Genomic DNA, 26,544 nt, shown 5'->3' on the forward strand with positions numbered 1-26,544 from the left:
CAATCACACATCCATTCACTCTCACACTCACACTTAGGGCCAATTTAGAGAACCCAATTAACCTATGAAGCATGTTTTTGGACGGTGGGAGGAAGCCGGAGACACATGCACAGGGAGAACATGCAAACTCCACACAGACAAGTCCCCCATTGGTGTTATTTGGTCCAGGTCCCCAGCCGGGACTTGAACCAGGGGCCTTCTTGCTGTGAGGCAAGTGCGCTAACCACTGCGACACCGTGCAGCCTGGTGATGGATTGTACCTTTAAATTTGTAAAAGAGCAAATAAAGTTGAACACAAAGTGGTTACACATTTTTTGATTTATTAATATTAAACACAGACATCTAGCACACGTCCATGATGCGCCTCATGCTCATGAACCTCATGCCGCTGAAGCCCATGTCCCTGAAGCTCCGGTACTCCCCGGGCCTCATGTACATCATCCTGCCTCTGTAGTGGGGCTGCTCGTACATCAGCCAGTGGCCGTCCATCACGTTGCAGGACATGCAGTTGTTCATGCGGTATCGGTCCATGATGTTGTCGCAGTCGTCCATCATCTCGTACATCTGACCTTCGAAGTTCTCCCTCTCATAGATCCTCATCCTGAACTGACCCTTGTGCTGCAAAATAATATGAGAATTGGGTTTTTGTATTACCACCAGAAAACGGATAAAACTCCAAATAACTACAGTGGTGTGCAGTAATATTTACATGGGGAATCATTCTGCAGGATCTGATGGAATCAAACGTCATTCCAACGCTCATCATCCGCTGCATGTCACGGTACTCGCCCCTCCTCATGAAGTACTGGTTCCCCATGTAGTTGGGACGTTCATAGACCATGAAGCAGCCGCTCTCCACCCTGCAGGATTGGCACCTGCTCAGGTAGGAGGTTATGTCGGCACAGTCGCTCATGCACTCATAGGAGCGACCCTGGAAGTTCCTCTCATCATAGAAAATAATCTAAAAAAGCAGAGGACAAAGGTCTTTGCTCAGCAGTCAGATATCTAACATTTGCATTACTGTTGGATAAAAAACCATAATGAGATGTTAAATGTTTTATCCCATTACCTTGCCCATGATGGTGGATAAGGTGGTTCCTGGTGGATAGTTCAACTTACTGTGCCAACTCCATGATTCCAGTGGCTTTTTATGCAAGATCCCAGGGGCCACGATGTGTTGTCATTTAAATGTGCAAAGCTGATGAATTAGCAGTATGACTTTTGCTGAATGGGGCCTATAAATGTGTAACAATGCCTCTCCATCCATACATTTCTGGCATCAGTCATCTGCATTGTTCAGTATACACATAAGCTTTGCCTCTATTACACAGATGGTCAGAGGGTTGTCCACACATTGTCAGATCAATGGTGGCAACGGGCCACATCTCAGGCAAAATCCTGATAGACCCAGAAAACGAGGTTCAGTTGGTAGAAACATAGCAAGTTGTTTTTGTCGAGCATGCACTTTAAGTTCTGCCAGCTAACATGATGTCGCCAATCCACAACGTACCATTTAATCCAGAACTGCACCTTGAACGAAAAAAACACTTAAGATGTTTTTTATGAGATTGGAAATACATTCAGGCATGAAGGGGTTAAATCTAGTTTTGTTAATACAAAACAGCAGATAGTTCATGTAATCGGATGCTTAAATGAGAAAATACAATTTGTGGTTTCATTTAAAGAGTAAATATTGGGGAGCCGGTTTAGATCGTGCTGGTTTGCAGCGCCTTCCGTCCGTGAAATCCAGGTTCAAATCCGGGCTGCTCCCTGTTCCCTTCTCTACCTTTGTGCCGGTCCCAAGCCCAGTTGCTTTGAGAGGGTTGCATCAGGAAGGGCATCCGGCGTAAAACATTGCCAAGTTTACCATGCAACTAGTTCGCTGTGGCGACCCCTGATGGGAAAAGCCGAAAGGGAAACGTTTAAGGAGTAAATATTAAATTGATCTGGTATTAAAAACAGTGTTAGACGTCCCACAGAGACAGAAAAGCCTAATCAACTACAACCATCACCAAGAGGCATATCTGGTTATTGAAAATCTCAGAATTTATCAAGGCCCCCAAATTGGACCATATCACCAAGAATATGCTTCATTAAAGATACAATAAAAAGCAAGATCATCTATTTCTATAAAGAACTTTGTCAACCTCTGAAGTGTTAGTCATGCAACTAACTTAAAAAAGACTCATATTTAAAGGAGAGGCAACATATGTAATAAACATATGAGAGAAATGAGAACAAATGGAACTCCTCAATGAAAGACTTTTGAAAGACATGATGCCGCAGTTGTGAAGTCCAAACTGTTTAATATATCTTTCTATGTATTTCTTTAACCCTTGTTCTATCCTAGGCACTTTACCATTGGGAGTTGGGTCATCTAGACCCACTAGACAGAGCTCTGAACCTTTTTTCTTCAATGATTTGTGATCTTCACTGGTGTCCATGGATTACATGAAATCTTTCCACCTTTATCCACCTTTGTCATGGTAGGGAGAACACCTCAATGCAAGGGGGGGGGGGTCATCTAAGATAGCACAAGGGTTAAGCACACTAAATCAACAAACTGAACCTTTTTCTTTTGTTTATGTGTGAGAGTTTATTTTCTTTGGAGCAGTTCTTCTTTAGTCATGGCAGTTTTTTGCAATACCAATAAAAATCCTACTTATTTGCCTACATTTGGAAAAACACGTGTACTGCATTGTTAGCTGAGTTTTGGTCACTCTTCCCGCTTACCCAATAACTATAGATCAAAGAAACATTGAAAATGTCAATAAAATATCACAAAACAGATTAAAAATTCAAAATCTTTAATTGACTAAATGTTTGGTATTTACAGAAAAGACTGCAATTGAAGGCTAGAATTCAGTGACCCTCCTGAAGGACCCAACAATGGCGCAGGTGGCGCACCAGTCGCGGTACCGCCTGTACTCCCCAGGTCTCAAGAAGTACTGTCTGCCTCGGTAGTTTGGGTACTCGTAGAAAATCCAGTAGCCATTCATAACGTTGCTAGAGTAGACGTGGCGGTGGTGGAAACGGTCAGACACACAGGGACAGTCATCCATGAACTCCATCATGTGACCGCTGAAGTCTGGCTTCTCATAGATTCGCAATCTGTAGGAACCTCGGTACTGTAGGACAGGAGGAAGATCCACAGAGCGTCACACCACTGATCAACACCTGACAGTAGGCTCATACAAATCACCACAGACGGCAGTCCTAGAAGCATGAACCTTACCGCTGGAATCACCCGACATGAACGAATGCTGCTGCTGAAACCCATCCACCTCTGGTAGTCAGGGTACTCCCCCTTTCTCATGAAATACTGGTGCCCCATGAAATTGGGTCGCTCGTAAATCATGAAACAGCCGCTCTCCACACGAATGGAGTTGCAGCGGCTGAAGTACAGGTGTAGATCCGTGCAGTCGTTGCTGCACTCATAGCTCCGGCCCTGGAAATTTTTGTCCTCGTAAAAAATAATCTGATAAGGAAAGCATGAAGAGCTGGAGTCAGACTTGACTTGGAGATGCCCATCAGCCAGCGGCAGCACAGGTGGGTCGCTATGCTGACGACAAACGGTACCTACCTTGCCCATGGTCTCCGTTGGAGAGATTACCCATTTTTTCCAGGCTTTTTATACTAGCTCTCCACAAACAAAGCATTGTTATTCAAATTGTCCCTGGGTTATAACTGAAGGCTACTGGCACATGTTTAGCTTTTTGTCACAGCACAACATGGGTCTGAAATACGGATTTGTGTACGGAAAAGGGGATAAATAATTAACTTGTTTGGTGTTTTGACATGCTTGGTCAAAGGAAAAGACTAGTACGGTATCCACACATCTGGGGACAATGGCAGCAGAACAATATGGAAAGACCTTTTTGGGATTAAATATGTTGTGTAACGGAGCAGGAAGCCATTCAGCCTCTCTTCAGCTGTGTGTTCAAGCCCACTCCTTTCAAACAGGTGGATGTGTTGCAGGTCAGTGCTGTTGCCCTGAAGACAGTCAGCTCTCTTAATGGACATTTACTGCAGGATTTTGTCCTTACTTGTCCTTTTTAATCTATCTTGCCTGTTTTCATGTTTCAAACCCAACTTTGATGTTTAGGAAAATCCTTTACTGATTTTTCACTCCATAATTAAAATGTAGCCTCATTTTGTGAGCCGAATATGGCTTCACGTTACTCTGACATGTTCAGTGAACACGGTTCACTCATCATTATTGAGACACCAGTAGAAAACACCTTTTTCAAGACTGCAAACGTTTTACTTAAAAATGTAATTTTGAAAGCCAACTGTGATTTTAAGGTTGCGACAAAGGTATTAACAGCACGAATGGCTTTACATTTGTTCTGAGTGAAGGCCTTTGATCATGGAGGAAGCATTTATATGACTTTACTATATCTATAAACACATTCTTGCATGTTGTCTCCCTTCCATTCTTCCAAAATCTCAGGCCACAAACGAGCAGAAAAAGTATGTTTGCCTTCCTTAATTGGTGTAAAAGTTAAATATATTCTACATCTGACCGCATATTTTGGTCAGTGTTCTTGTGCAATTACTTTTAGTACTCAACAGACTGACTCAACGGGTGATGTTTCACTCAAGTTAAAACCCCCCTTGTATAAAATATAGCTCCTTTTTTATTTGGTAAAACTGAGGAATCCTGTGATTCTATCTCTTGATGCTGTGCATTCATGTGAGTAGAAATCAGAAAATTAGATGGTTATAAATCGGTACCAGCCTGTTATCTGGTATTGTCTCCTCTCCGTAGGTAGTACTGGTTCCCCATGTAGTTGGGGCGCTCGTAAACCATGAAGCAGCCGCTCTCCACCCTGATGCACCTCTTGAAATAGGTGTGAAGGTCTGCACAATTTTCTATTTTAGTGCAGCCCTCCAGGTCAAATTCACATCTATTTTGCTTTGGACTCAGAAAAAGAGAGCCTCACAAAGACCAGCACAAACTGGGGCAGGGCACCTCTGCTGCTCAGTGTGGCCTGCCTAAGATCACACTGGGTAGTGAAAGGAAGCAGCATTTATAGAAGCTTTGTTTGGCTGTCAGCTGTTTTAGGCGCTCTAACATACCAGGTGTGTTTTGATGGGAACACGGAGTAGGAGAAAGGGGACACAGTCAAATGTGGAAGTGATTTTAGATGGTTTTTAATGTGGACACAGACAGATGAACTTTGGATCAGTTGGCGTCGGTGATTCTTCTGATGGAGCCCACTTTGGGGCTGACTCCTCCCCAGTCGCTGTAGCGGCGGTACTCTCCAGGGCGCAGGTAGTGCACTCGGCCTTTGTAGTTGGGCTGCTCGTAGAGGAGCCAGTGGCCGTCCATCACACTGCAGGAGTTGAAGTCTGAGGTGCTGAACTGCTCCTGGATGTTGGGACAGTCGTCCTCCAGCTCGTGCATCTGGCCAGACATGTCGAAGCGCTCGTACAGTCTGACCCTGTACAAGCCCTTATGCTGCCAGCAGATAAACACTGTTATTGACGGAAGTCATTCACTGCTGAACACATTGAAACCTGCATTTCAAATGAAATACAGAAAGTCTTTGTGCAGCTCCTTTGCACCAGTTACCCATCATTCCCTCTCATTTCCACAGCAGGTTTGGATTACGTACCTGTGGAATCATGCGGCACGATCGGACGCAGTCATTGATGCCGATGACTCGCTGGTTGTCAGAGTAGTCTCCTCTCCGTAGGTAGTACTGGTTCCCCATGTAGTTGGGGCGCTCGTAAACCATGAAGCAGCCGCTCTCCACCCTGATGGAGTTGCACCTCTTGAAAAAGGTGTGAAGGTCTGCACAGTCGCTGCTGCTCTCATGAGAGCGCCCTTGAAAGTTTCTGTCTTCATAAAATATGATCTGTCGAGACGAAGCATGCAGGTTTTCACACAAACACGGATGAAGCTCAGGAGCAACTGCTCTTTACCTTTCCCATGGCTGTGCTGGGCTCAGATGGTTCCACCGCTCGGTGCTCTCCACAGCCTGCCACCGCGCTTTATAAAAAAAGAAGAATGGGAAGCTGCGTGATTGCACAGCATAAAGTATTGTCATTCAAATATATCCCTCAGTGTGATGTTGAATCTGAGCTGGGGGGCTGTTCCAGTTCTGTTTATATACACATCACTCTTTTTTTGTGTTGAGGCATTGTTCCTTCCCTCATGTTAAGCACCTCCAGAAAAATCCACTGGCCCACAAACAGATAATGATCTGATCATCGCTGTGCATCAAATGAAGCTGCTGTGACAGGCTGGGAAGTCTGTGGTTCCTCATGCAGCTTGTGGATCCAAAGAGCCCCACTTTGAGGAGATCGCCGCTTGGTTCAAAGCTGAAGCTCAGACTTTTCTTCCTCCCAAAAGTGTCAAGAGTAAAATGTTCCTCCTGTAAATCCGATCATTCTCATTTAATGCATTTTGTGGCTGTTTTTTGCATCACAATGGGTGATGCAGAAAACAGCAAGCTCAGCTTTGCAGAAATAAAACAGGTAAACTTTAATTACAGGACAGGACTGTTGTTAATGGCTTAGTTTCACCTTTAATTCTTGTTGTCATGAACTGGTGGTGGAGGACCCAAATTGCAGGAGACCAGGATTGACAACAGGAAAGAAAACATTTAATTAACAAACTGAAACATGACAAAAATAAGGGGAGAAACAAACTGGTGACACAGAGCAGAGACCTGAAACCAAGACACTTAAATGGGCTGAGGGTCATCAACTGAACTGAAGACAGCTGTGGATCAGGAACCTGAAAGTGGAGTGACTGACCAAAAACCAAACCAAACCACTGAATGCTTACAGTTGTGTCTCTGTGGTTTTATGCTCTTTCTATTTGTTTTCAGTTTAATGAGGTTCAGCCTCTGAAACTTCAGATGTCTGCACCTCATGGACTCTGCTGAGTCGTGGGTTAGGGTTAGGTTATGGTTAGGTTATGGTTTTGTACCATTTTAACAGTCGTTTCCTCGTTCAAGTGCAGCCTGTTCACACCAAATCTGACCTCTGGTGAGCTGCTCTTTAGAATCCTTCCTTAAATGTATTTTCTCCATTTGTCAGACTGCAAAAGCCTTCTAGGATCTAGTTTATTTTAATCCACTGTAATGATTGACATGTTTTGCAAAATGGATTTGATGAGGTTTACTTTTTTAATACTGTCAGAAACCCTGATTGACAGGGAACGTGTGATCAATCAGACGTTGGTGTTCTGTGAGCTGTGGCCGCATTTCCCGCCTGGTGCTTGTATGAGGGCAGAAGAAGCCGTGATGAGGTTTTTAATGGATTCTCAGGACACAGAGACAAACAGGGTTCAACAACACACAGCACTGAAACCTCAGAGCTGGCTGTTCTATCCCACGCAGCCGCTCAGTAATCTGTGATGCGCTGGATGGAGCCGACCCTGGCACTCCTGCCGCCCCACTCGCTGAAGCGCTTGTACTCCCCCGGCCTGATCAGGTACATCCTGCCCCGGTAGTTTGGGTGCTCATAGAACAGCCAGTTGCCCTTTTTCACATTGCAGGAGAAGATATCGTTCCTGTGGAAGCGGTCCATGACGCTGGGACAGTCGTCCATCAGATCCATCACTTGGCCTCCGAATTCGATCCGCTCATAGAGACGCATGTCGAACGGCCCCCTCTCCTGTTTGAATCACAGACACGTTAGTGAGCCTCAGAGAGGTCAGCCGCTACCACACAGCCCCCCCAGTATAAGTGCATGAGACTAAAGCTTTAGCTTTTTCAGTGTCAAAGGGGCTACACCATGCAAAATCAACTTTTTAATCACTATTAACAAACCCAAAGTGGTATTTTGATCCTTTGACACATTTCAGAGTTTTCCTCTAAAAACCTTTTCTCTGAGCACCAGCCCCTCCCAATCCATTAAAACAAATGGGACCTCACATTGTGACATCACAAAGTGAGGACCCGCCCCTTCCAGGAAGAGTCTGCATGACCAGCTCTGCCTCCGGGCTAACAGACACGCCCACTTTCTCCACGTAGCTAGCAGTGTTTGGCGGTGTAAATTATACATAAGGTGTTTCTTTGCTATATCGCAGCTATAGCCCCCCACACCCCAACCTAACATTAGCGGTGCAACAGAAATGGCAGCTATCCCGCCGTTCAGTTCTGATTCCAGCTCAGACCAGGAAAACAAAGACGTTCATGGATCTGTTTGTCTACAGGTGGATGATCAGAAAGGGGCGGAGCCAGGAAGCTGGAAAAATTCCCAGAAATGCAGTTTTAACCTGAATTTTCTTATCTGTTCTCCATCATGACAAAAATGTTACAAATACATGTTAGGCTGGATTCAGACTGGACACATCTGATCTGCTTTGAGTGACCCAGACTTCGTTTCCACAATAAGCTGGAACAAGTTTTCAGTCTGAAACACCCAAGCAGACCCTAGCTCCCGGACCAGGAACCGCTCTTGGGCCCGTCTTTGGTGGTGGTGGTGTCGGTTCGTTTCCAGTCAGACGGAGCTTTGGTTCCCTCTGAGATTCCTCAGTATGAATACAATCCATTCTCGGAGCGGAACAGCTGAACCCAAACGGCCACCGAAGCGATGTAAACAGAGTAGAAATGTAGCAGCAGACAAATATAAAGCAACGATTGTTGTCATCAGACAGAAAAAAGAGTCTGACGTTTATTTTAACACGTCTTTCATGCGTATCTGTGTCTCATCACGCACGAGCACAGCGCTGCTGTGACGTCATCTTAAAAGCTACCTATAGTTTCCTTAACAGAATTCTGTTCAGGTGTTGGGTCATCTAGACCCACTAGACAGTGCTCTGAACCTTTTTTCTTCTATGATTTGTGATCTTCACTGGTGTCCATGGATTACATGAAATCTTTCCACCTTTGTCATGGTAGGGAGAACACCTCAATGCAAGGGGGGGTCATAGGATAGCACAAGGGTTAATAACATGTTCCTGATAATCCTCTTTTTTCGTGACATTTTTTCTGTAGTCATCTCATAAACTGACCAATCAGATGCCTTCATGAAAGTAGGTGGAGCCTGCTGGCCCCCACATCCAACATTCACAATGTTTGTTCTACAGATTTAGCAGGCTTTCAAGTGGTAAGGGTGGGGTCTTCCAACACACTCATGGGGGGTTATCATAAACTGTTATTTGTGTGTTCTGGTCCTAAAATGTTGCATCTATAACTGCTCTAGAGGAGATCTGCATGGAGGAATGGACACAAACACCACTGTTCTAGAGGAAATCTGCATGGAGGAATGGACCAAAACACCACTGTTCTAGAGGAGATCTGCACGGAGGAATGGACCAAAACATCACTGCTGTAGAGGAGATCTGCATGGAGGAATGGACCAAAACGTCACTGCTGTAGAGGAGATCTACATGGAGGAATGGGCCAAAACATCACTGCTGTAGAGGAGATCTACATGGAGGAATGGACCAAAACATCACTGCTGTAGAGGAGATCTGCATGGAGGAATGGACCAAAACGTCACTGCTGTAGAGGAGATCTACATGGAGGAATGGGCCAAAACATCACTGCTGTAGAGGAGATCTACATGGAGGAATGGACCAAAACACCACTGTTCTAGAGGAGATCTGCACGGAGGAATGGACCAAAACATCACTGCTGTAGAGGAGATCTGCACGGAGGAATGGACCAAAACACCACTGTTCTAGAGGAGATCTGCATGGAGGAATGGACCAAAACGTCACTGCTGTAGAGGAGATCTACATGGAGGAATGGGCCAAAACATCACTGCTGTAGAGGAGATCTACATGGAGGAATGGGCCAAAACATCACTGCTCTATAGGAGATCTACATGGAGGAATGGGCCAAAACATCACTGCTGTAGAGGAGATCTACATGGAGGAATGGGCCAAAACATCACTGCTGTAGAGGAGATCTACATGGAGGAATGGACCAAAACATCACTGCTCTATAGGAGATCTACATGGAGGAATGGGCCAAAACATCACTGCTGTAGAGGAGATCTGCAAGGAGGAATGGGCCAAAACATCACTGCTCTATAGGAGATCTACATGGAGGAATGGGCCAAAACATCACTGCTGTAGAGGAGATCTGCAAGGAGGAATGGGCCAAAACATCACTGCTCTATATGAGATCTACATGGAGGAATGGGCCAAAACATCACTGCTGTAGAGGAGATCTGCATGGAGGAATGGGCCAAAACATCACTGCTCTAGAGGAGAACTCTATGGAGGAATGGACCAAAACATCACTGCTGTAGAGGAGATCTGCATGGAGGAATGGACCAAGACGTCACTGCTCTAGAGGAGATCTGCAAGGAGGAATGGGCAAAAAACATCACTGCTCTAGAGGAGATCTGCAAGGAGGAATGGGCCAAAACATCACTGCTCTAGAGGATATCTGCATGGAGGAATGGGCCAAAACATCACTGCTCTAGAGGAGATCTGCATGGAGGAATGGACTAAAACATCACTGCTGTAGAGGAGATCTGCATGGAGGAATGGACCAAAACACCACTGCTCTACAGGAGATCTGCATGGAGGAATGGACCAAAACATCACTGCTGTAGAGGAGATCTGCATGGAGGAATAGACCAAAACATCACTGCTCTAGAGGAGATCTGCATAGAGCAGGGGTGGGCAATTCCAGGCCTCGAGGGCCGGCGTGTCTGCATGATTTCCAGATAGTCTTGCCCTACTCATGGCTGATTATCTGGTTCAGGTGTGTCCAGCCAATTAGAACATGCCAGAGCAGGGTATGCTGGAAAACATGCAGGAATGCGGCCCTCAATGCCCACCTCTGGCATAGAGGAATGGGCCAAAACATCACTGCTCTAGAGGAGATCTGCATGGAGGAATGGACCAAAACATCACTGCTGTAGAGGAGATATGCATGGAAGAATGGACCAAAACATCACTGCTGTAGAGGAGATCTGCATGGAGGAATGGGCCAAAACATCACTGCTCTAGAGGAGATCTGCATGGAGGAATGGACCAAAACACCACTGCTGTAGAGGAGATCTGCATGGAGGAATGGACCAAAACACCACTGTTCTAGAGGAGATCTGCATGGAGGAATGGACCAAAACGTCACTGCTGTAGAGGAGATCTACATGGAGGAATGGACCAAAACATCACTGCTGTAGAGGAGATCTGCATGGAGGAATGGACCAAAACATCACTGCTGTAGAGGAGATCTACATGGAGGAATGGGCCAAAACATCACTGCTGTAGAGGAGATCTACATGGAGGAATGGACCAAAACATCACTGCTCTATAGGAGATCTACATGGAGGAATGGGCCAAAACATCACTGCTGTAGAGGAGATCTGCAAGGAGGAATGGGCCAAAACATCACTGCTCTATAGGAGATCTACATGGAGGAATGGGCCAAAACATCACTGCTGTAGAGGAGATCTACATGGAGGAATGGGCCAAAACATCACTGCTGTAGAGGAGATCTACATGGAGGAATGGACCAAAACATCACTGCTCTATAGGAAATCTACATGGAGGAATGGGCCAAAACATCACTGCTGTAGAGGAGATCTGCAAGGAGGAATGGGCCAAAACATCACTGCTCTATAGGAGATCTACATGGAGGAATGGGCCAAAACATCACTGCTGTAGAGGAGATCTGCAAGGAGGAATGGGCCAAAACATCACTGCTCTATATGAGATCTACATGGAGGAATGGGCCAAAACATCACTGCTGTAGAGGAGATCTGCATGGAGGAATGGGCCAAAACATCACTGCTCTAGAGGAGAACTCTATGGAGGAATGGACCAAAACATCACTGCTGTAGAGGAGATCTGCATGGAGGAATGGACCAAGACGTCACTGCTCTAGAGGAGATCTGCAAGGAGGAATGGGCAAAAAACATCACTGCTCTAGAGGAGATCTGCAAGGAGGAATGGGCCAAAACATCACTGCTCTAGAGGATATCTGCATGGAGGAATGGGCCAAAACATCACTGCTCTAGAGGAGATCTGCATGGAGGAATGGACTAAAACATCACTGCTGTAGAGGAGATCTGCATGGAGGAATGGACCAAAACACCACTGCTCTACAGGAGATCTGCATGGAGGAATGGACCAAAACATCACTGCTGTAGAGGAGATCTGCATGGAGGAATAGACCAAAACATCACTGCTCTAGAGGAGATCTGCATAGAGCAGGGGTGGGCAATTCCAGGCCTCGAGGGCCGGCGTGTCTGCATGATTTCCAGATAGTCTTGCCCTACTCATGGCTGATTATCTGGTTCAGGTGTGTCCAGCCAATTAGAACATGCCAGAGCAGGGTATGCTGGAAAACATGCAGGAATGCGGCCCTCAATGCCCACCTCTGGCATAGAGGAATGGGCCAAAACATCACTGCTCTAGAGGAGATCTGCATGGAGGAATGGACCAAAACATCACTGCTGTAGAGGAGATATGCATGGAAGAATGGACCAAAACATCACTGCTGTAGAGGAGATCTGCATGGAGGAATGGGCCAAAACATCACTGCTCTAGAGGAGATCTGCATGGAGGAATGGACCAAAACACCACTGCTGTAGAGGAGATCTGCATGGAGGAATGGACCAAAACACCACTGTTCTAGAGGAGATCTGCATGGAGGAATGGACCAAAACGTCACTGCTGTAGAGGAGATCTACATGGAGGAATGGACCAAAACATCACTGCTGTAGAGGAGATCTGCATGGAGGAATGGACCAAAACATCACTGCTGTAGAGGAGATCTACATGGAGGAATGGGCCAAAACATCACTGCTGTAGAGGAGATCTACATGGAGGAATGGACCAAAACATCACTGCTCTATAGGAGATCTACATGGAGGAATGGGCCAAAACATCACTGCTGTAGAGGAGATCTGCAAGGAGGAATGGGCCAAAACATCACTGCTCTATAGGAGATCTACATGGAGGAATGGGCCAAAACATCACTGCTGTAGAGGAGATCTGCAAGGAGGAATGGGCCAAAACATCACTGCTCTATATGAGATCTACATGGAGGAATGGGCCAAAACATCACTGCTGTAGAGGAGATCTGCATGGAGGAATGGGCCAAAACATCACTGCTCTATAGGAGATCTACATGGAGGAATGGGCCAAAACATCACTGCTGTAGAGGAGATCTGCAAGGAGGAATGGGCCAAAACATCACTGCTCTATATGAGATCTACATGGAGGAATGGGCCAAAACATCACTGCTGTAGAGGAGATCTGCATGGAGGAATGGGCCAAAACATCACTGCTCTAGAGGAGAACTCTATGGAGGAATGGACCAAAACATCACTGCTGTAGAGGAGATCTACATGGAGGAATGGACCAAAACACCAGCAACAGTTTGTGAAAACCTTGTGAAGACTTACAGACAACGTTTGACTGCTGTCATTACAGACAGACGGTATATAATAAGGTATTGAGTTGAACTTTTTTCTTTTTTTTTTACCAAATGTGTTTTACATCATAATTTACAAATAAATACCTATATTTATATTTATATATTATATTAAATAAAAACAATCAATCAAAACAAATTTTCTGGATTTTGTTCTCATTTTCTCTCTCATAGTTGAGGTTTATTGATGATGTAAATTACAGGGCTCTCCTCTTTTTAGGGGGGAGAACTTGCTCGATTGTTGGCTGACTGAATACTTTTTTTTGCTCCTCTGTATAAATGACATGAAGATTAAAACAAAGTTTCTGAGTATTTTTTATTTAAATCATTGAGAATCAGGAGCACATAGAGAATTGCAGTTTCAAAAGAGTATAGAAGCTGTAAGCTCCCTGCTCTGAACCCCTCCCGGGGGTGGGGTTGCTCCGGAACAACAGTCCCGCCCACAACTTAGAGGTGTATTTCTGCTGAACCCCCTAAAACGATGTCTTAGAACAGTGTTTTTCAACCTTTTTTGAGCCACGGCACACTTTAACTTTGACAAAAATCCCGCGGCACACCAGCATCCCAAAAAAAAAAAGCAGAAATTCATGGTCTATATTGATCGACAGCCCCCCCCCCCCCCCCCCCCCCCCCCCCCCCGCAATCTCACGTGCATTTTTGTGATAATTGTGGCCGGAAAAGCAGGAAGTTGCGGCTGTTTTTTCTAAGAGATGAAATGAAAGTTAAATTAGAAAATTTAGAAACTGTTTTGTTTGTTGTGGTTTCAAGGCGTTTCTCAAGGACAACTCATTGTGCGCTGGGACACTGGCCCTTTAAGCCAATGCATCATGGGAGATGTAGTGTGAAAACTGCCGAAAAAACTTGCAGAAAGACTCGCGTCTCTGAGCTTCATTGTATTGTCCACTTGTTCCACGGTCTGACAACGGACTCTGTGGAAAGCTACACCGCTAAAGAAGAGCTTTAGCTGGTATTTTTGTTAGAACTGAGCGACTTTATCAGCAGAATTAAGAACAAGGAAGTGAAGACTTTAACCACTTCTGATTGGTCAGACTGATGACATGTGATTAAGCCTTCAAGAATGATTGGTGGAGACAGTTAAAGGGGCGGGACTTTTCCGCAAACTGTCATAGCTGCAGGTAAATCACGGTAACATCATTCTTATCAAAATGTCTTTAATAGAATTAAATAAACCCAAAGAAAAAGTAATTTTAAGATCTTTTATATTCCTAATTACTCAGTGTTTTATCAGGGCCAGTTTGGATGAACACAGAGCTGATTTCCTGGAGATGGGAAATGTTTTTAGATCAGTTAATGATTAATGAGGGCAATTTCCCACGGCACACTTGACCATCTCCCACGGCACACTAGTGTGCCGCGGCACACTGGTTGAAAAACACTGTCTTAGAAAACCACACAGGTTGGTGGATTTCGTCTTAAAACGGCATCATCATCATTAAAAGATGACTGGGAAGACTTTGAAAGATGATCAGAGTGGGGCTTTACCACCAACAGCCTGCTTCTAATGGTCCTTCAAGGAGTTGCTGAACCTTAAACCTCAAGATTTGCTTTAAAACTGTAAATGTTTGTTACACCAACAGGCAAGCTCACTTTTTACTATGTGATGACGTCTACAGTCACATCCACGGCTGAGTCTTTGCTCCAGTGCTGGAAAGTCCACTTTTACACTGAAAATCAATGTTTTAAAAACAAAACTGTTTAAATCTCTATTGTTGGATTTTCTGGTTGCAGCTGTTAAACCAAGAAAACAGCATCATTGACCAACAAAGACCAGGAGGCTCTGCGAGGGACTAGCGATCCGTCCCCCCGGGGGGGGGGGGGGGGGGGGGGGGGGGGGGGGGGGGTCAACTGTCCATGAAAAGAAGAACTGGTGGACCAGACTTAGAAAATGGAGAAATATGGCGAACGGCTGAGATTTAAGATGATTGAGCAATTAAGGCAACTCGTTTGCTATTTTACTTTGACCCATGATAGAAATCTGTTTCAATTATTTTAACAAATAAATACAAAGTTAAAGTGAATATCATGTTTTGTTGACAATAATGATAACCGTCTTTTTAAAATCACATCTTTTCTCATTTGTTCACACGAGAAGTTAGTCTGTTCTTTAACAGAACATGCATATCAGAGATTTCTGTTCTGTCTGGGAAATGGCTTTCCTTCAAAGTGCTTACAGAACCCCTCCCACAGGCACTGCAGCACAAAGGCAAAGGGGGAACTGAACCTGCAACCTTCTGAGGTCATAATCCTTCCAATTCACCAGCCATTGCTGCTCTGGTGGATTTAATGTTTTTCGCAAAAAAATCAAGAAAAAGCATTTCAACAAAACCTGTAGAAATGCCTTCTGTTTTTGAACTTATTGTTGGATTTTTCCCATAAAACCACGGCTCAGGGAAATGAAAATGTGCTCCGAGCTTTGAAATGAAAGAAAGTTGCCTCAGAGGGTCGACTCCCGCTGACCTGGAGGAGAACTCTCCGGACCGCAGGGAGCATTTCTGCTTCTGTGGTTCTTGACTGAGAACATGGAAAAGCGTTTGGTTCTGCTTGTAGAACGCGGAAAAGCGTTTGGTTCTGCTTGTAGAACATGGAAAAGCGTTTGGTTCTGCTTGGAGAACGTGGAAAAGCGTTTGGTTCTGCTTGTAGAACATGGAAAAGCGTTTGGTTCTGCTTGGAGAACATGGAAAAGCGTTTGGTTCTGCTTGTAGAACATGGAAAAGCGTTTGGTTCTGCTTGTAGAACGTGGAAAAGCGTTTGGTTCTGCTTGTAGAACGTGGAAAAGCGTTTGGTTCTGCTTGTAGAACATGGAAAAGCGTTTGGTTCTGCTTGTAGAACATGGAAAAGCGTTTGGTTCTGCTTGTAGAACGCGGAAAAGCGTTTGGTTCTGCTTGTAGAACATGGAAAAGCGTTTGGTTCTGCTTGGAGAACGTGGAAAAGCGTTTGGTTCTGCTTGTAGAACATGGAAAAGCGTTTGGTTCTGCTTGTAGAACATGGAAAAGCGTTTGGTTCTGCTTGGAGAACGTGGAAAAGCGTTTGGTTCTGCTTGTAGAACATGGAAAAGCGTTTGGTTCTGCTTGTAGAACATTGAAAAGCGTTTGGTTCTGCTTGTAGAACATGGAAAAGCGTTTGGTTCTGCTTGTAGAACATGGAAAAGCGTTTGGTTCTGCTTGAAGAACGCGGAAAAGCGTTTGGTTCTGCTTGTAGAACATGGAAAAGCGTTTGGTTCTGCTTGGAGAACGTGGAAAAGCGTTTGGTTCTGCTTGTAGAACATGGAAAAGCGTTTGGTTCTGCTTGTAGAACATGGAAAAGCATTTCGTTCTGCTTGGAGTACGTGGAAAAGCGTTTGGTTCTGCTTGTAGAACATGGAAAAGCGTTTGGTTCTGCTTGTAGAACATTGAAAAGCGTTTGGTTCTGCTTGTAGAACATGGAAAAGCGTTTGGTTCTGCTTGTAGAACGCGGAAAAGCGTTTGGTTCTGCTTGTAGAACATGGAAAAGCGTTTGGTTCTGCTTGGAGAACGTGGAAAAGCGTTTGGTTCTGCTTGTAGAACATGGAAAAGCGTTTGGTTCTGCTTGGAGAACATGGAAAAGCGTTTGGTTCTGCTTGTAGAACATGGAAAAGCGTTTGGTTCTGCTTGTAGAACGTGGAAAAGCGTTTGGTTCTGCTTGTAGAACGTGGAAAAGCGTTTGGTTCTGCTTGTAGAACATGGAAAAGCGTTTGGTTCTGCTTGTAGAACATGGAAAAGCGTTTGGTTCTGCTTGTAGAACGCGGAAAAGCGTTTGGTTCTGCTTGTAGAACATGGAAAAGCGTTTGGTTCTGCTTGGAGAACGTGGAAAAGCGTTTGGTTCTGCTTGTAGAACATGGAAAAGCGTTTGGTTCTGCTTGTAGAACATGGAAAAGCGTTTGGTTCTGCTTGGAGAACGTGGAAAAGCGTTTGGTTCTGCTTGTAGAACATGGAAAAGCGTTTGGTTCTGCTTGTAGAACATTGAAAAGCGTTTGGTTCTGCTTGTAGAACATGGAAAAGCGTTTGGTTCTGCTTGTAGAACATGGAAAAGCGTTTGGTTCTGCTTGAAGAACGCGGAAAAGCGTTTGGTTCTGCTTGTAGAACATGGAAAAGCGTTTGGTTCTGCTTGGAGAACGTGGAAAAGCGTTTGGTTCTGCTTGTAGAACATGGAAAAGCGTTTGGTTCTGCTTGTAGAACATGGAAAAGCATTTCGTTCTGCTTGGAGTACGTGGAAAAGCGTTTGGTTCTGCTTGTAGAACATGGAAAAGCGTTTGGTTCTGCTTGTAGAACATTGAAAAGCGTTTGGTTCTGCTTGTAGAACATGGAAAAGCGTTTGGTTCTGCTTGTAGAACGTGGAAAAGCGTTTGGTTCTGCTTGTAGAACGTGGAAAAGCGTTTGGTTCTGCTTGGAGAACATGGAAAAGCGTTTGGTTCTGCTTGGAAAACATGGAAAAGCGTTTGGTTCTGCTTGTAGAACATGGAAAAGCGTTTGGTTCTGCTTGTAGAAAATGGAAAAGCGTTTGGTTCTGCTTGGAGAACGTGGAAAAGCGTTTGGTTCTGCTTGTAGAACGTGGAAAAGCATTTGGTTCTGCTTGTAGAACATGGAAAAGCGTTTGGTTCTGCTTGGAGAACATGGAAAAGCGTTTGGTTCTGCTTGTAGAACATGGAAAAGCGTTTGGTTCTGCTTGTAGAACGTGGAAAAGCGTTTGGTTCTGCTTGGAGAACATGGAAAAGCGTTTGGTTCTGCTTGGAGAACATGGAAAAGCGTTTGGTTCTGCTTGTAGAACATGGAAAAGCGTTTGGTTCTGCTTGTAGAAAATGGAAAAGCGTTTGGTTCTGCTTGGAGAACGTGGAAAAGCGTTTGGTTCTGCTTGTAGAACGTGGAAAAGCGTTTGGTTCTGCTTGTAGAACATGGAAAAGCGTTTGGTTCTGCTTGGAGAACATGGGAAAGCGTTTGGTTCTGCTTGTAGAACATGGAAAAGCGTTTGGTTCTGCTTGTAGAACGTGGAAAAGCGTTTGGTTCTGCTTGGAGAAAATGGAAAAGCGTTTGGTTCTGCTTGGAGAACATGGAAAAGCGTTTGGTTCTGCTTGTAGAACATGGAAAAGCGTTTGGTTCTGCTTGGAGAACGTGGAAAAGCGTTTGGTTCTGCTTGGAGAACGTGGAAAAGCGTTTGGTTCTGCTTGGAAACGTGGAAAAGCGTTTGGTTCTGCTTGGAGAACATGGAAAAGCGTTTGGTTCTGCTTGTAGAACGCGGAAAAGCGTTTGGTTCTGCTTGTAGAACATGGAAAAGCGTTTGGTTCTGCTTGGAGAACGTGGAAAAGCGTTTGGTTCTGCTTGTAGAACATGGAAAAGCGTTTGGTTCTGCTTGTAGAACATGGAAAAGCGTTTGGTTCTGCTTGTAGAACGTGGAAAAGCGTTTGGTTCTGCTTGGAGAACATGGAAAAGCGTTTGGTTCTGCTTGGAGAACATGGAAAAGCGTTTGGTTCTGCTTAGAGAACGTGGAAAAGCATTTGGTTCTGCTTGGAGAACGTGGAAAAGCGTTTGGTTCTGCTTGGAAACGTGGAAAAGCGTTTGGTTCTGCTTGGAGAACGTGGAAAAGCGTTTGGTTCTGCTTGGAAACGTGGAAAAGCGTTTGGTTCTGCTTGGAGAACATGGAAAAGCGTTTGGTTCTGCTTGGAGAACATGGAAAAGCGTTTGGTTCTGCTTGTAGAACATGGAAATTGTTTGGTTCTGCTTTTAGAACGTGGAAAAGCGTTTGGTTCTGCTTGGAGAACATGGAAAAGCGTTTGGTTCTGCTTGTAGAACGTGGAAAAGCATTTGGTTCTGCTTGTAGAACATGGAAAAGCGTTTGGTTCTGCTTGGAGAACATGGAAAAAGCGTTTGGTTCTGCTTGTAAAACATGGAAAAGTGTTTGGTTCTGCTTTTAGAACGTGGAAAAGCGTTTGGTTCTGCTTGGAGAACATGGAAAAGCGTTTGGTTCTGCCAGAAGAAAATGGAAAAGCGTTTGGTTCTGCTTGTAGAACATGGAAAAGCGTTTGGTTCTGCTTTTAGAACGTGGAAAAGCGTTTGGTTCTGCTTGGAGAACATGGAAAAGCGTTTGGTTCTGCCAGAAGAAAATGGAAAAGCGTTTGGTTCTGCTTGGAGAACATGGAAAAGCGTTTGGTTCTGCTTGGAGAACATGGAAAAGCGTTTGGTTCTGCTTGTAGAACATGGAAAAGCGTTTGGTTCTGCTTTTAGAACGTGGAAAAGCGTTTGGTTTTGCTTGGAGAACATGGAAAAGCGTTTGGTTCTGCTTGTAGAACATGGAAAAGCGTTTGGTTCTGCTTGGAGAACATGGAAAAAGCGTTTGGTTCTGCTTGTAAAACATGGAAAAGTGTTTGGTTCTGCTTTTAGAACGTGGAAAAGCGTTTGGTTCTGCTTGGAGAACATGGAAAAGCGTTTGGTTCTGCTTGTAGAACATGGAAAAGCGTTTGGTTCTGCTTGTAGAACGTGGAAAAGTGTTTGGTTCTGCTTGTAGAACGTGGAAAAGCGTTTGGTTCTGCTTGTAGAACATGGAAAAGCGTTTGGTTCTGCTTGTAGAACGTGGAAAAGCGTTTGGTTCTGCTTGGAGAACATGGAAAAGCGTTTGGTTCTGCTTGGAGAACGTGGAAAAGCGTTTGGTTCTGCTTTTAGAACGTGGAAAAGCGTTTGGTTCTGCTTGGAGAACATGGAAAAGCGTTTGGTTCTGCTTGTAGAACGTGGAAAAGCGTTTGGTTCTGCTTGGAGAACATGGAAAAGCATTTGGTTCTGCTTTGAGAACGTGGAAAAGCGTTTTGTTCTGCTTGTAAAACATGGAAAAGCGTTTGGGTCTGCTTTTAGAACGTGAAAAGCGTTTGGTTCTGCTTGTAGAACATGGAAAAGCGTTTGGTTCTGCTTTTAGAACGTGGAAAAGCGTTTGGTTCTGCTTGTAGAACATGGAAAAGCGTTTGGTTCTGCTTTTAGAACGTGGAAAAGCGTTTGGTTCTGCTTGTAGAACATGGAAAAGCGTTTGGTTCTGCTTTTAGAATGTGGAAAAGCGTTTGGTTCTGCTTGAAGAACGTGGAAAAGCATTTGGTTCTGCTTGTAGAACGTGGAAAAGCGTTTGGTTCTGCTTGGAGAACGTGGAAAAGCGTTTGGTTCTGCTTGGAGAACATGGAAAAGCGTTTGGTTCTGCTTGGAGAACGTGGAAAAGCGTTTGGTTCTGCTTGTAGAACGTGGAAAAGCGTTTGGTTCTGCTTGGAGAACGTGGAAAAGCGTTTGGTTCTGCCAGAACAAAATGGAAAAGCGTTTGGTTCTGCTTGGAGAACATGGAAAAGCGTTTGGTTCTGCTTTTAGAACATGGAAAAGCGTTTGGTTCTGCTTTTAGAACGTGGAAAAGCGTTTGGTTCTGCTTGGAGAACGTGGAAAAGCGTTTGGTTCTGCTTTTAGAACATGGAAAAGCGTTTGGTTCTGCTTTTAGAACGTGGAAAAGCGTTTGGTTCTGCTTGGAGAACATGGAAAAGCGTTTGGTTCTGCTTTTAGAACATGGAAAAGCGTTTGGTTCTGCTTGGAGAACGTGGAAAAGCGTTTGGTTCTGCTTGTAGAACGTGGAAAAGCGTTTGGTTCTGCTTTTAGAACATGGAAAAGCGTTTGGTTCTGCTTGTAGAACATGGAAAAGCGTTTGGTTCTGCTTGTAGAACATGGAAAAGCGTTTGGTTCTGCTTTTAGAACGGGGAAAAGCGTTTGGTTCTGCTTTTAGAACGTGGAAAAGCGTTTTGTTCTGCTTGTAAAACATGGAAAAGCGTTTGGTTCTGCTTTTAGAACGGGGAAAAGCGTTTGGTTCTGCTTGTAGAACATGGAAAAGCGTTTGGTTCTGCTTGTAGAACGTGGAAAAGCGTTTGGTTCTGCTTGTAGAACATGGAAAAGCGTTTGGTTCTGCTTTTAGAATGTGGAAAAGCGTTTGGTTCTGCTTGGAGAACGTGGAAAAGCATTTGGTTCTGCTTGTAGAACGTGGAAAAGCGTTTGGTTCTGCTTGGAGAACGTGGAAAAGCGTTTGGTTCTGCTTGGAGAACATGGAAAAGCGTTTGGTTCTGCTTGGAGAACGTGGAAAAGCGTTTGGTTCTGCTTGTAGAACGTGGAAAAGCGTTTGGTTCTGCCAGAAGAAAATGGAAAAGCGTTTGGTTCTGCTTGGAGAACATGGAAAAGCGTTTGGTTCTGCTTTTAGAACATGGAAAAGCGTTTGGTTCTGCTTTTAGAACGTGGAAAAGCGTTTGGTTCTGCTTGGAGAACGTGGAAAAGCGTTTGGTTCTGCTTTTAGAACATGGAAAAGCGTTTGGTTCTGCTTTTAGAACGTGGAAAAGCGTTTGGTTCTGCTTGGAGAACATGGAAAAGCGTTTGGTTCTGCTTTTAGAACGTGGAAAAGCGTTTGGTTCTGCTTGGAGAACGTGGAAAAGCGTTTGGTTCTGCTTGTAGAACGTGGAAAAGCGTTTGGTTCTGCTTTTAGAACATGGAAAAGCGTTTGGTTCTGCTTGTAGAACATGGAAAAGCGTTTGGTTCTGCTTGTAGAACATGGAAAAGCGTTTGGTTCTGCTTTTAGAACGTGGAAAAGCGTTTGGTTCTGCTTGGAGAACATGGAAAAGCGTTTGGTTCTGCCAGAAGAAAATGGAAAAGCGTTTGGTTCTGCTTGGAGAACTTGGAAAAGCGTTTGGTTCTGCTTGGAGATTATGGAAAAGCGTTTGGTTCTGCTTGTAGAACATGGAAAAGCGTTTGGTTCTGCTTGGAGAACTTGGAAAAGCGTTTGGTTCTGCTTGGAGATTATGGAAAAGCGTTTGGTTCTGCTTGTAGAACATGGAAAAGCGTTTGGTTCTGCCAGAAGAAAATGGAAAAGCGTTTGGATCTGCCAGAAGAAAATGGAAAAGCGTTTGGTTCTGCTTGGAGAACATGGAAAAGCGTTTGGTTCTGCTTGTAGAACATGGAAAAGCATTTGGTTCTGCTTGTAGAACGTGGAAAAGTGTTTGGTTCTGCTTGTAGAACGCGGAAAAGCGTTTGGTTCTGCTTGTAGAACATGGAAAAGCGTTTGGTTCTGCTTGGAGAACGTGGAAAAGCGTTTGGTTCTGCTTGTAGAACATGGAAAAGCGTTTGGTTCTGCTTGTAGAACATGGAAAAGCGTTTGGTTCTGCTTGTAGAACGTGGAAAAGCGTTTGGTTCTGCTTGGAGAACGTGGAAAAGCGTTTGGTTCTGCTTGTAGAACATGGAAAAGCGTTTGGTTCTGCTTGTAGAACATGGAAAAGCGTTTGGTTCTGCTTGTAGAACGTGGAAAAGCGTTTGGTTCTGCTTGGAGAACATGGAAAAGCGTTTGGTTCTGCTTGTAGAACATGGAAATTGTTTGGTTCTGCTTGTAGAACATGGAAAAAGCGTTTGGTTCTGCTTGGAGAACATGGAAAAGCGTTTGGTTCTGCTTGGAGAACATGGAAAAGCGTTTGGTTCTGCTTAGAGAACGTGGAAAAGCATTTGGTTCTGCTTGGAGAACGTGGAAAAGCGTTTGGTTCTGCTTGGAAACGTGGAAAAGCGTTTGGTTCTGCTTGGAGAACGTGGAAAAGCGTTTGGTTCTGCTTGGAAACGTGGAAAAGCGTTTGGTTCTGCTTGGAGAACATGGAAAAGCGTTTGGTTCTGCTTGGAGAACATGGAAAAGCGTTTGGTTCTGCTTGTAGAACATGGAAATTGTTTGGTTCTGCTTTTAGAACGTGGAAAAGCGTTTGGTTCTGCTTGGAGAACATGGAAAAGCGTTTGGTTCTGCTTGTAGAACATGGAAAAGCGTTTGGTTCTGCTTGGAGAACATGGAAAAAGCGTTTGGTTCTGCTTGTAAAACATGGAAAAGTGTTTGGTTCTGCTTTTAGAACGTGGAAAAGCGTTTGGTTCTGCTTGGAGAACATGGAAAAGCGTTTGGTTCTACCAGAAGAAAATGGAAAAGCGTTTGGTTCTGCTTGTAGAACATGGAAAAGCGTTTGGTTCTGCTTTTAGAACGTGGAAAAGCGTTTGGTTCTGCTTGGAGAACATGGAAAAGCATTTGGTTCTGCCAGAAGAAAATGGAAAAGCTTTTGGTTCTGCTTGGAGAACATGGAAAAGCGTTTGGTTCTGCTTGGAGAACATGGAAAAGCGTTTGGTTCTGCTTGTAGAACATGGAAAAGCGTTTGGTTCTGCTTTTAGAACGTGGAAAAGCGTTTGGTTCTGCTTGGAGAACATGGAAAAGCGTTTGGTTCTGCTTGTAGAACATGGAAAAGCGTTTGGTTCTGCTTGGAGAACATGGAAAAAGCGTTTGGTTCTGCTTGTAAAACATGGAAAAGTGTTTGGTTCTGCTTTTAGAACGTGGAAAAGCGTTTGGTTCTGCTTGGAGAACATGGAAAAGCGTTTGGTTTTGCTTGTAGAACATGGAAAAGCGTTTGGTTCTGCTTGTAGAACGTGGAAAAGTGTTTGGTTCTGCTTGTAGAACGTGGAAAAGCGTTTGGTTCTGCTTGTAGAACATGGAAATTGTTTGGTTCTGCTTTTAGAACGTGGAAAAGCGTTTGGTTCTGCTTGGAGAACATGGAAAAGCGTTTGGTTCTGCTTGGAGAACGTGGAAAAGCGTTTGGTTCTGCTTTTAGAACGTGGAAAAGCGTTTGGTTCTGCTTGGAGAACATGGAAAAGCGTTTGGTTCTGCTTGTAGAACGTGGAAAAGCGTTTGGTTCTGCTTGGAGAACATGGAAAAGCATTTGGTTCTGCTTGTAGAACATGGAAAAGCGTTTGGTTCTGCTTTTAGAACGTGGAAAAGCGTTTGGTTCTGCTTGTAGAACATGGAAAAGCGTTTGGTTCTGCTTTTAGAATGTGGAAAAGCGTTTGGTTCTGCTTGGAGAACGTGGAAAAGCATTTGGTTCTGCTTGTAGAACGTGGAAAAGCGTTTGGTTCTGCTTGGAGAACGTGGAAAAGCGTTTGGTTCTGCTTGGAGAACATGGAAAAGCGTTTGGTTCTGCTTGGAGAACGTGGAAAAGCGTTTGGTTCTGCTTGTAGAACGTGGAAAAGCGTTTGGTTCTGCTTGGAGAACGTGGAAAAGCGTTTGGTTCTGCCAGAACAAAATGGAAAAGCGTTTGGTTCTGCTTGGAGAACATGGAAAAGCGTTTGGTTCTGCTTTTAGAACATGGAAAAGCGTTTGGTTCTGCTTTTAGAACGTGGAAAAGCGTTTGGTTCTGCTTGGAGAACGTGGAAAAGCGTTTGGTTCTGCTTTTAGAACATGGAAAAGCGTTTGGTTCTGCTTTTAGAACGTGGAAAAGCGTTTGGTTCTGCTTGGAGAACATGGAAAAGCGTTTGGTTCTGCTTTTAGAACGTGGAAAAGCGTTTGGTTCTGCTTGGAGAACGTGGAAAAAAGTTTGGTTCTGCTTGTAGAACGTGGAAAAGCGTTTGGTTCTGCTTTTAGAACATGGAAAAGCGTTTGGTTCTGCTTGTAAAACATGGAAAAGCGTTTGGTTCTGCTTGTAGAACATGGAAAAGCGTTTGGTTCTGCTTTTAGAACGGGGAAAAGCGTTTGGTTCTGCTTTTAGAACGTGGAAAAGCGTTTTGTTCTGCTTGTAGAACATGGAAAAGCGTTTGGTTCTGCTTTTAGAACGGGGAAAAGCGTTTGGTTCTGCTTGTAGAACATGGAAAAGCGTTTGGTTCTGCTTGTAGAACGTGGAAAAGCGTTTGGTTCTGCTTGTAGAACATGGAAAAGCGTTTGGTTCTGCTTTTAGAATGTGGAAAAGCGTTTGGTTCTGCTTGGAGAACGTGGAAAAGCATTTGGTTCTGCTTGTAGAACGTGGAAAAGCGTTTGGTTCTGCTTGGAGAACGTGGAAAAGCGTTTGGTTCTGCTTGGAGAACATGGAAAAGCGTTTGGTTCTGCTTGGAGAACGTGGAAAAGCGTTTGGTTCTGCTTGTAGAACGTGGAAAAGCGTTTGGTTCTGCCAGAAGAAAATGGAAAAGCGTTTGGTTCTGCTTGGAGAACATGGAAAAGCGTTTGGTTCTGCTTTTAGAACATGGAAAAGCGTTTGGTTCTGCTTTTAGAACGTGGAAAAGCGTTTGGTTCTGCTTGGAGAACGTGGAAAAGCGTTTGGTTCTGCTTTTAGAACATGGAAAAGCGTTTGGTTCTGCTTTTAGAACGTGGAAAAGCGTTTGGTTCTGCTTGGAGAACATGGAAAAGCGTTTGGTTCTGCTTTTAGAACGTGGAAAAGCGTTTGGTTCTGCTTGGAGAACGTGGAAAAGCGTTTGGTTCTGCTTGTAGAACGTGGAAAAGCGTTTGGTTCTGCTTTTAGAACATGGAAAAGCGTTTGGTTCTGCTTGTAGAACATGGAAAAGCGTTTGGTTCTGCTTGTAGAACATGGAAAAGCGTTTGGTTCTGCTTTTAGAACGTGGAAAAGCGTTTGGTTCTGCTTGGAGAACATGGAAAAGCGTTTGGTTCTGCCAGAAGAAAATGGAAAAGCGTTTGGTTCTGCTTGGAGAACTTGGAAAAGCGTTTGGTTCTGCTTGGAGATTATGGAAAAGCGTTTGGTTCTGCTTGTAGAACATGGAAAAGCGTTTGGTTCTGCCAGAAGAAAATGGGAAAGCGTTTGGATCTGCCAGAAGAAAATGGAAAAGCGTTTGGTTCTGCTTGGAGAACATGGAAAAGCGTTTGGTTCTGCTTGTAGAACATGGAAAAGCATTTGGTTCTGCTTGTAGAACGTGGAAAAGTGTTTGGTTCTGCTTGTAGAACGTGGAAAAGCGTTTGGTTCCTCTTGTAGAACATGGAAAAGCGTTTGGTTCTGCTTGGAGAACGTGGAAAAGCGTTTGGTTCTGCTTTTAGAACGTGGAAAAGCGTTTGGTTCTGCTTGGAGAACATGGAAAAGCGTTTGGTTCTGCTTGTAGAACGTGGAAAAGCGTTTGGTTCTGCTTGGAGAACGTGGAAAAGCGTTTGGTTCTGCTTTCAGAACGTGGAAAAGCGTTTTGTTCTGCTTGTAGAACATGGAAAAGCGTTTGGTTCTGCTTTTAGAACGTGGAAAAGCGTTTGGTTCTGCTTGTAGAACATGGAAAAGCGTTTGGTTCTGCTTTTAGAACGTGGAAAAGCGTTTGGTTCTGCTTGTAGAACATGGAAAAGCGTTTGGTTCTGCTTTTAGAACGTGGAAAAGCGT

The 26,544-nt window shown here is 44.4% G+C and overlaps 3 protein-coding genes across 3 annotated transcripts in view; all 3 read right to left on the minus strand.

Moving 5' to 3' along the window:
* Positions 1-300: 300 nt before the first annotated feature.
* On the minus strand, positions 301-1,173 carry LOC144988825 (gamma-crystallin M1-like). Its single transcript, XM_078939840.1, has 3 exons — positions 1,070-1,173; positions 710-961; positions 301-618 (listed from the first exon to the last, which is right to left on the minus strand). Exons 1-3 carry the CDS (start codon positions 1,076-1,078, stop codon positions 343-345), a joined length of 537 nt encoding a protein of 178 aa, XP_078795966.1. The 5' UTR covers positions 1,079-1,173; the 3' UTR covers positions 301-342.
* Positions 1,174-2,790: 1,617 nt separating this feature from the next.
* LOC144988826 (gamma-crystallin M2-like) lies at positions 2,791-3,692 on the minus strand. The gene is made up of 3 exons (XM_078939841.1): positions 3,584-3,692; positions 3,236-3,478; positions 2,791-3,128 (listed from the first exon to the last, which is right to left on the minus strand). Exons 1-3 carry the CDS (start codon positions 3,590-3,592, stop codon positions 2,856-2,858), a joined length of 525 nt encoding a protein of 174 aa, XP_078795967.1. The 5' UTR covers positions 3,593-3,692; the 3' UTR covers positions 2,791-2,855.
* A 1,450-nt stretch (positions 3,693-5,142) lies between these two features.
* Positions 5,143-26,544, minus strand: part of LOC144988793 (uncharacterized) — a 28,567-nt gene continuing 7,165 nt past the window's right edge. The window contains exons 2-5 of the mRNA XM_078939729.1: positions 7,363-7,632; positions 5,932-6,000; positions 5,622-5,864; positions 5,143-5,464 (exon numbers count right to left, since the gene is read on the minus strand). Coding sequence (XP_078795855.1) covers positions 5,189-5,464; positions 5,622-5,864; positions 5,932-6,000; positions 7,363-7,632 — 858 coding nt within the window. The 3' untranslated portion in view covers positions 5,143-5,188. The remainder of the gene's footprint in view (positions 5,465-5,621; positions 5,865-5,931; positions 6,001-7,362; positions 7,633-26,544) is intronic.

The sequence above is a fragment of the Oryzias latipes genome, chromosome 21, assembly GCF_053564925.1.
Source record: "Oryzias latipes strain Hd-rR chromosome 21, Olatipes_Hd-rR_3.1".
In the NCBI taxonomy this organism is placed as follows: Eukaryota; Metazoa; Chordata; class Actinopteri; order Beloniformes; family Adrianichthyidae; genus Oryzias; species Oryzias latipes.

Bases quoted from the DNA above. Each gene is read 5' to 3' on its own strand.
- LOC144988826 (XM_078939841.1), bottom strand. The intron at 3,129-3,235 runs GTAAGGTTCATG...CCTGTCCTACAG, and splicing joins CATGTCGGGTGATTCCAGCG to TACCGAGGTTCCTACAGATT.
- LOC144988825 (XM_078939840.1), bottom strand. The intron at 619-709 runs GTAAATATTACT...ATTATTTTGCAG, and splicing joins CCTGCAGAATGATTCCCCAT to CACAAGGGTCAGTTCAGGAT.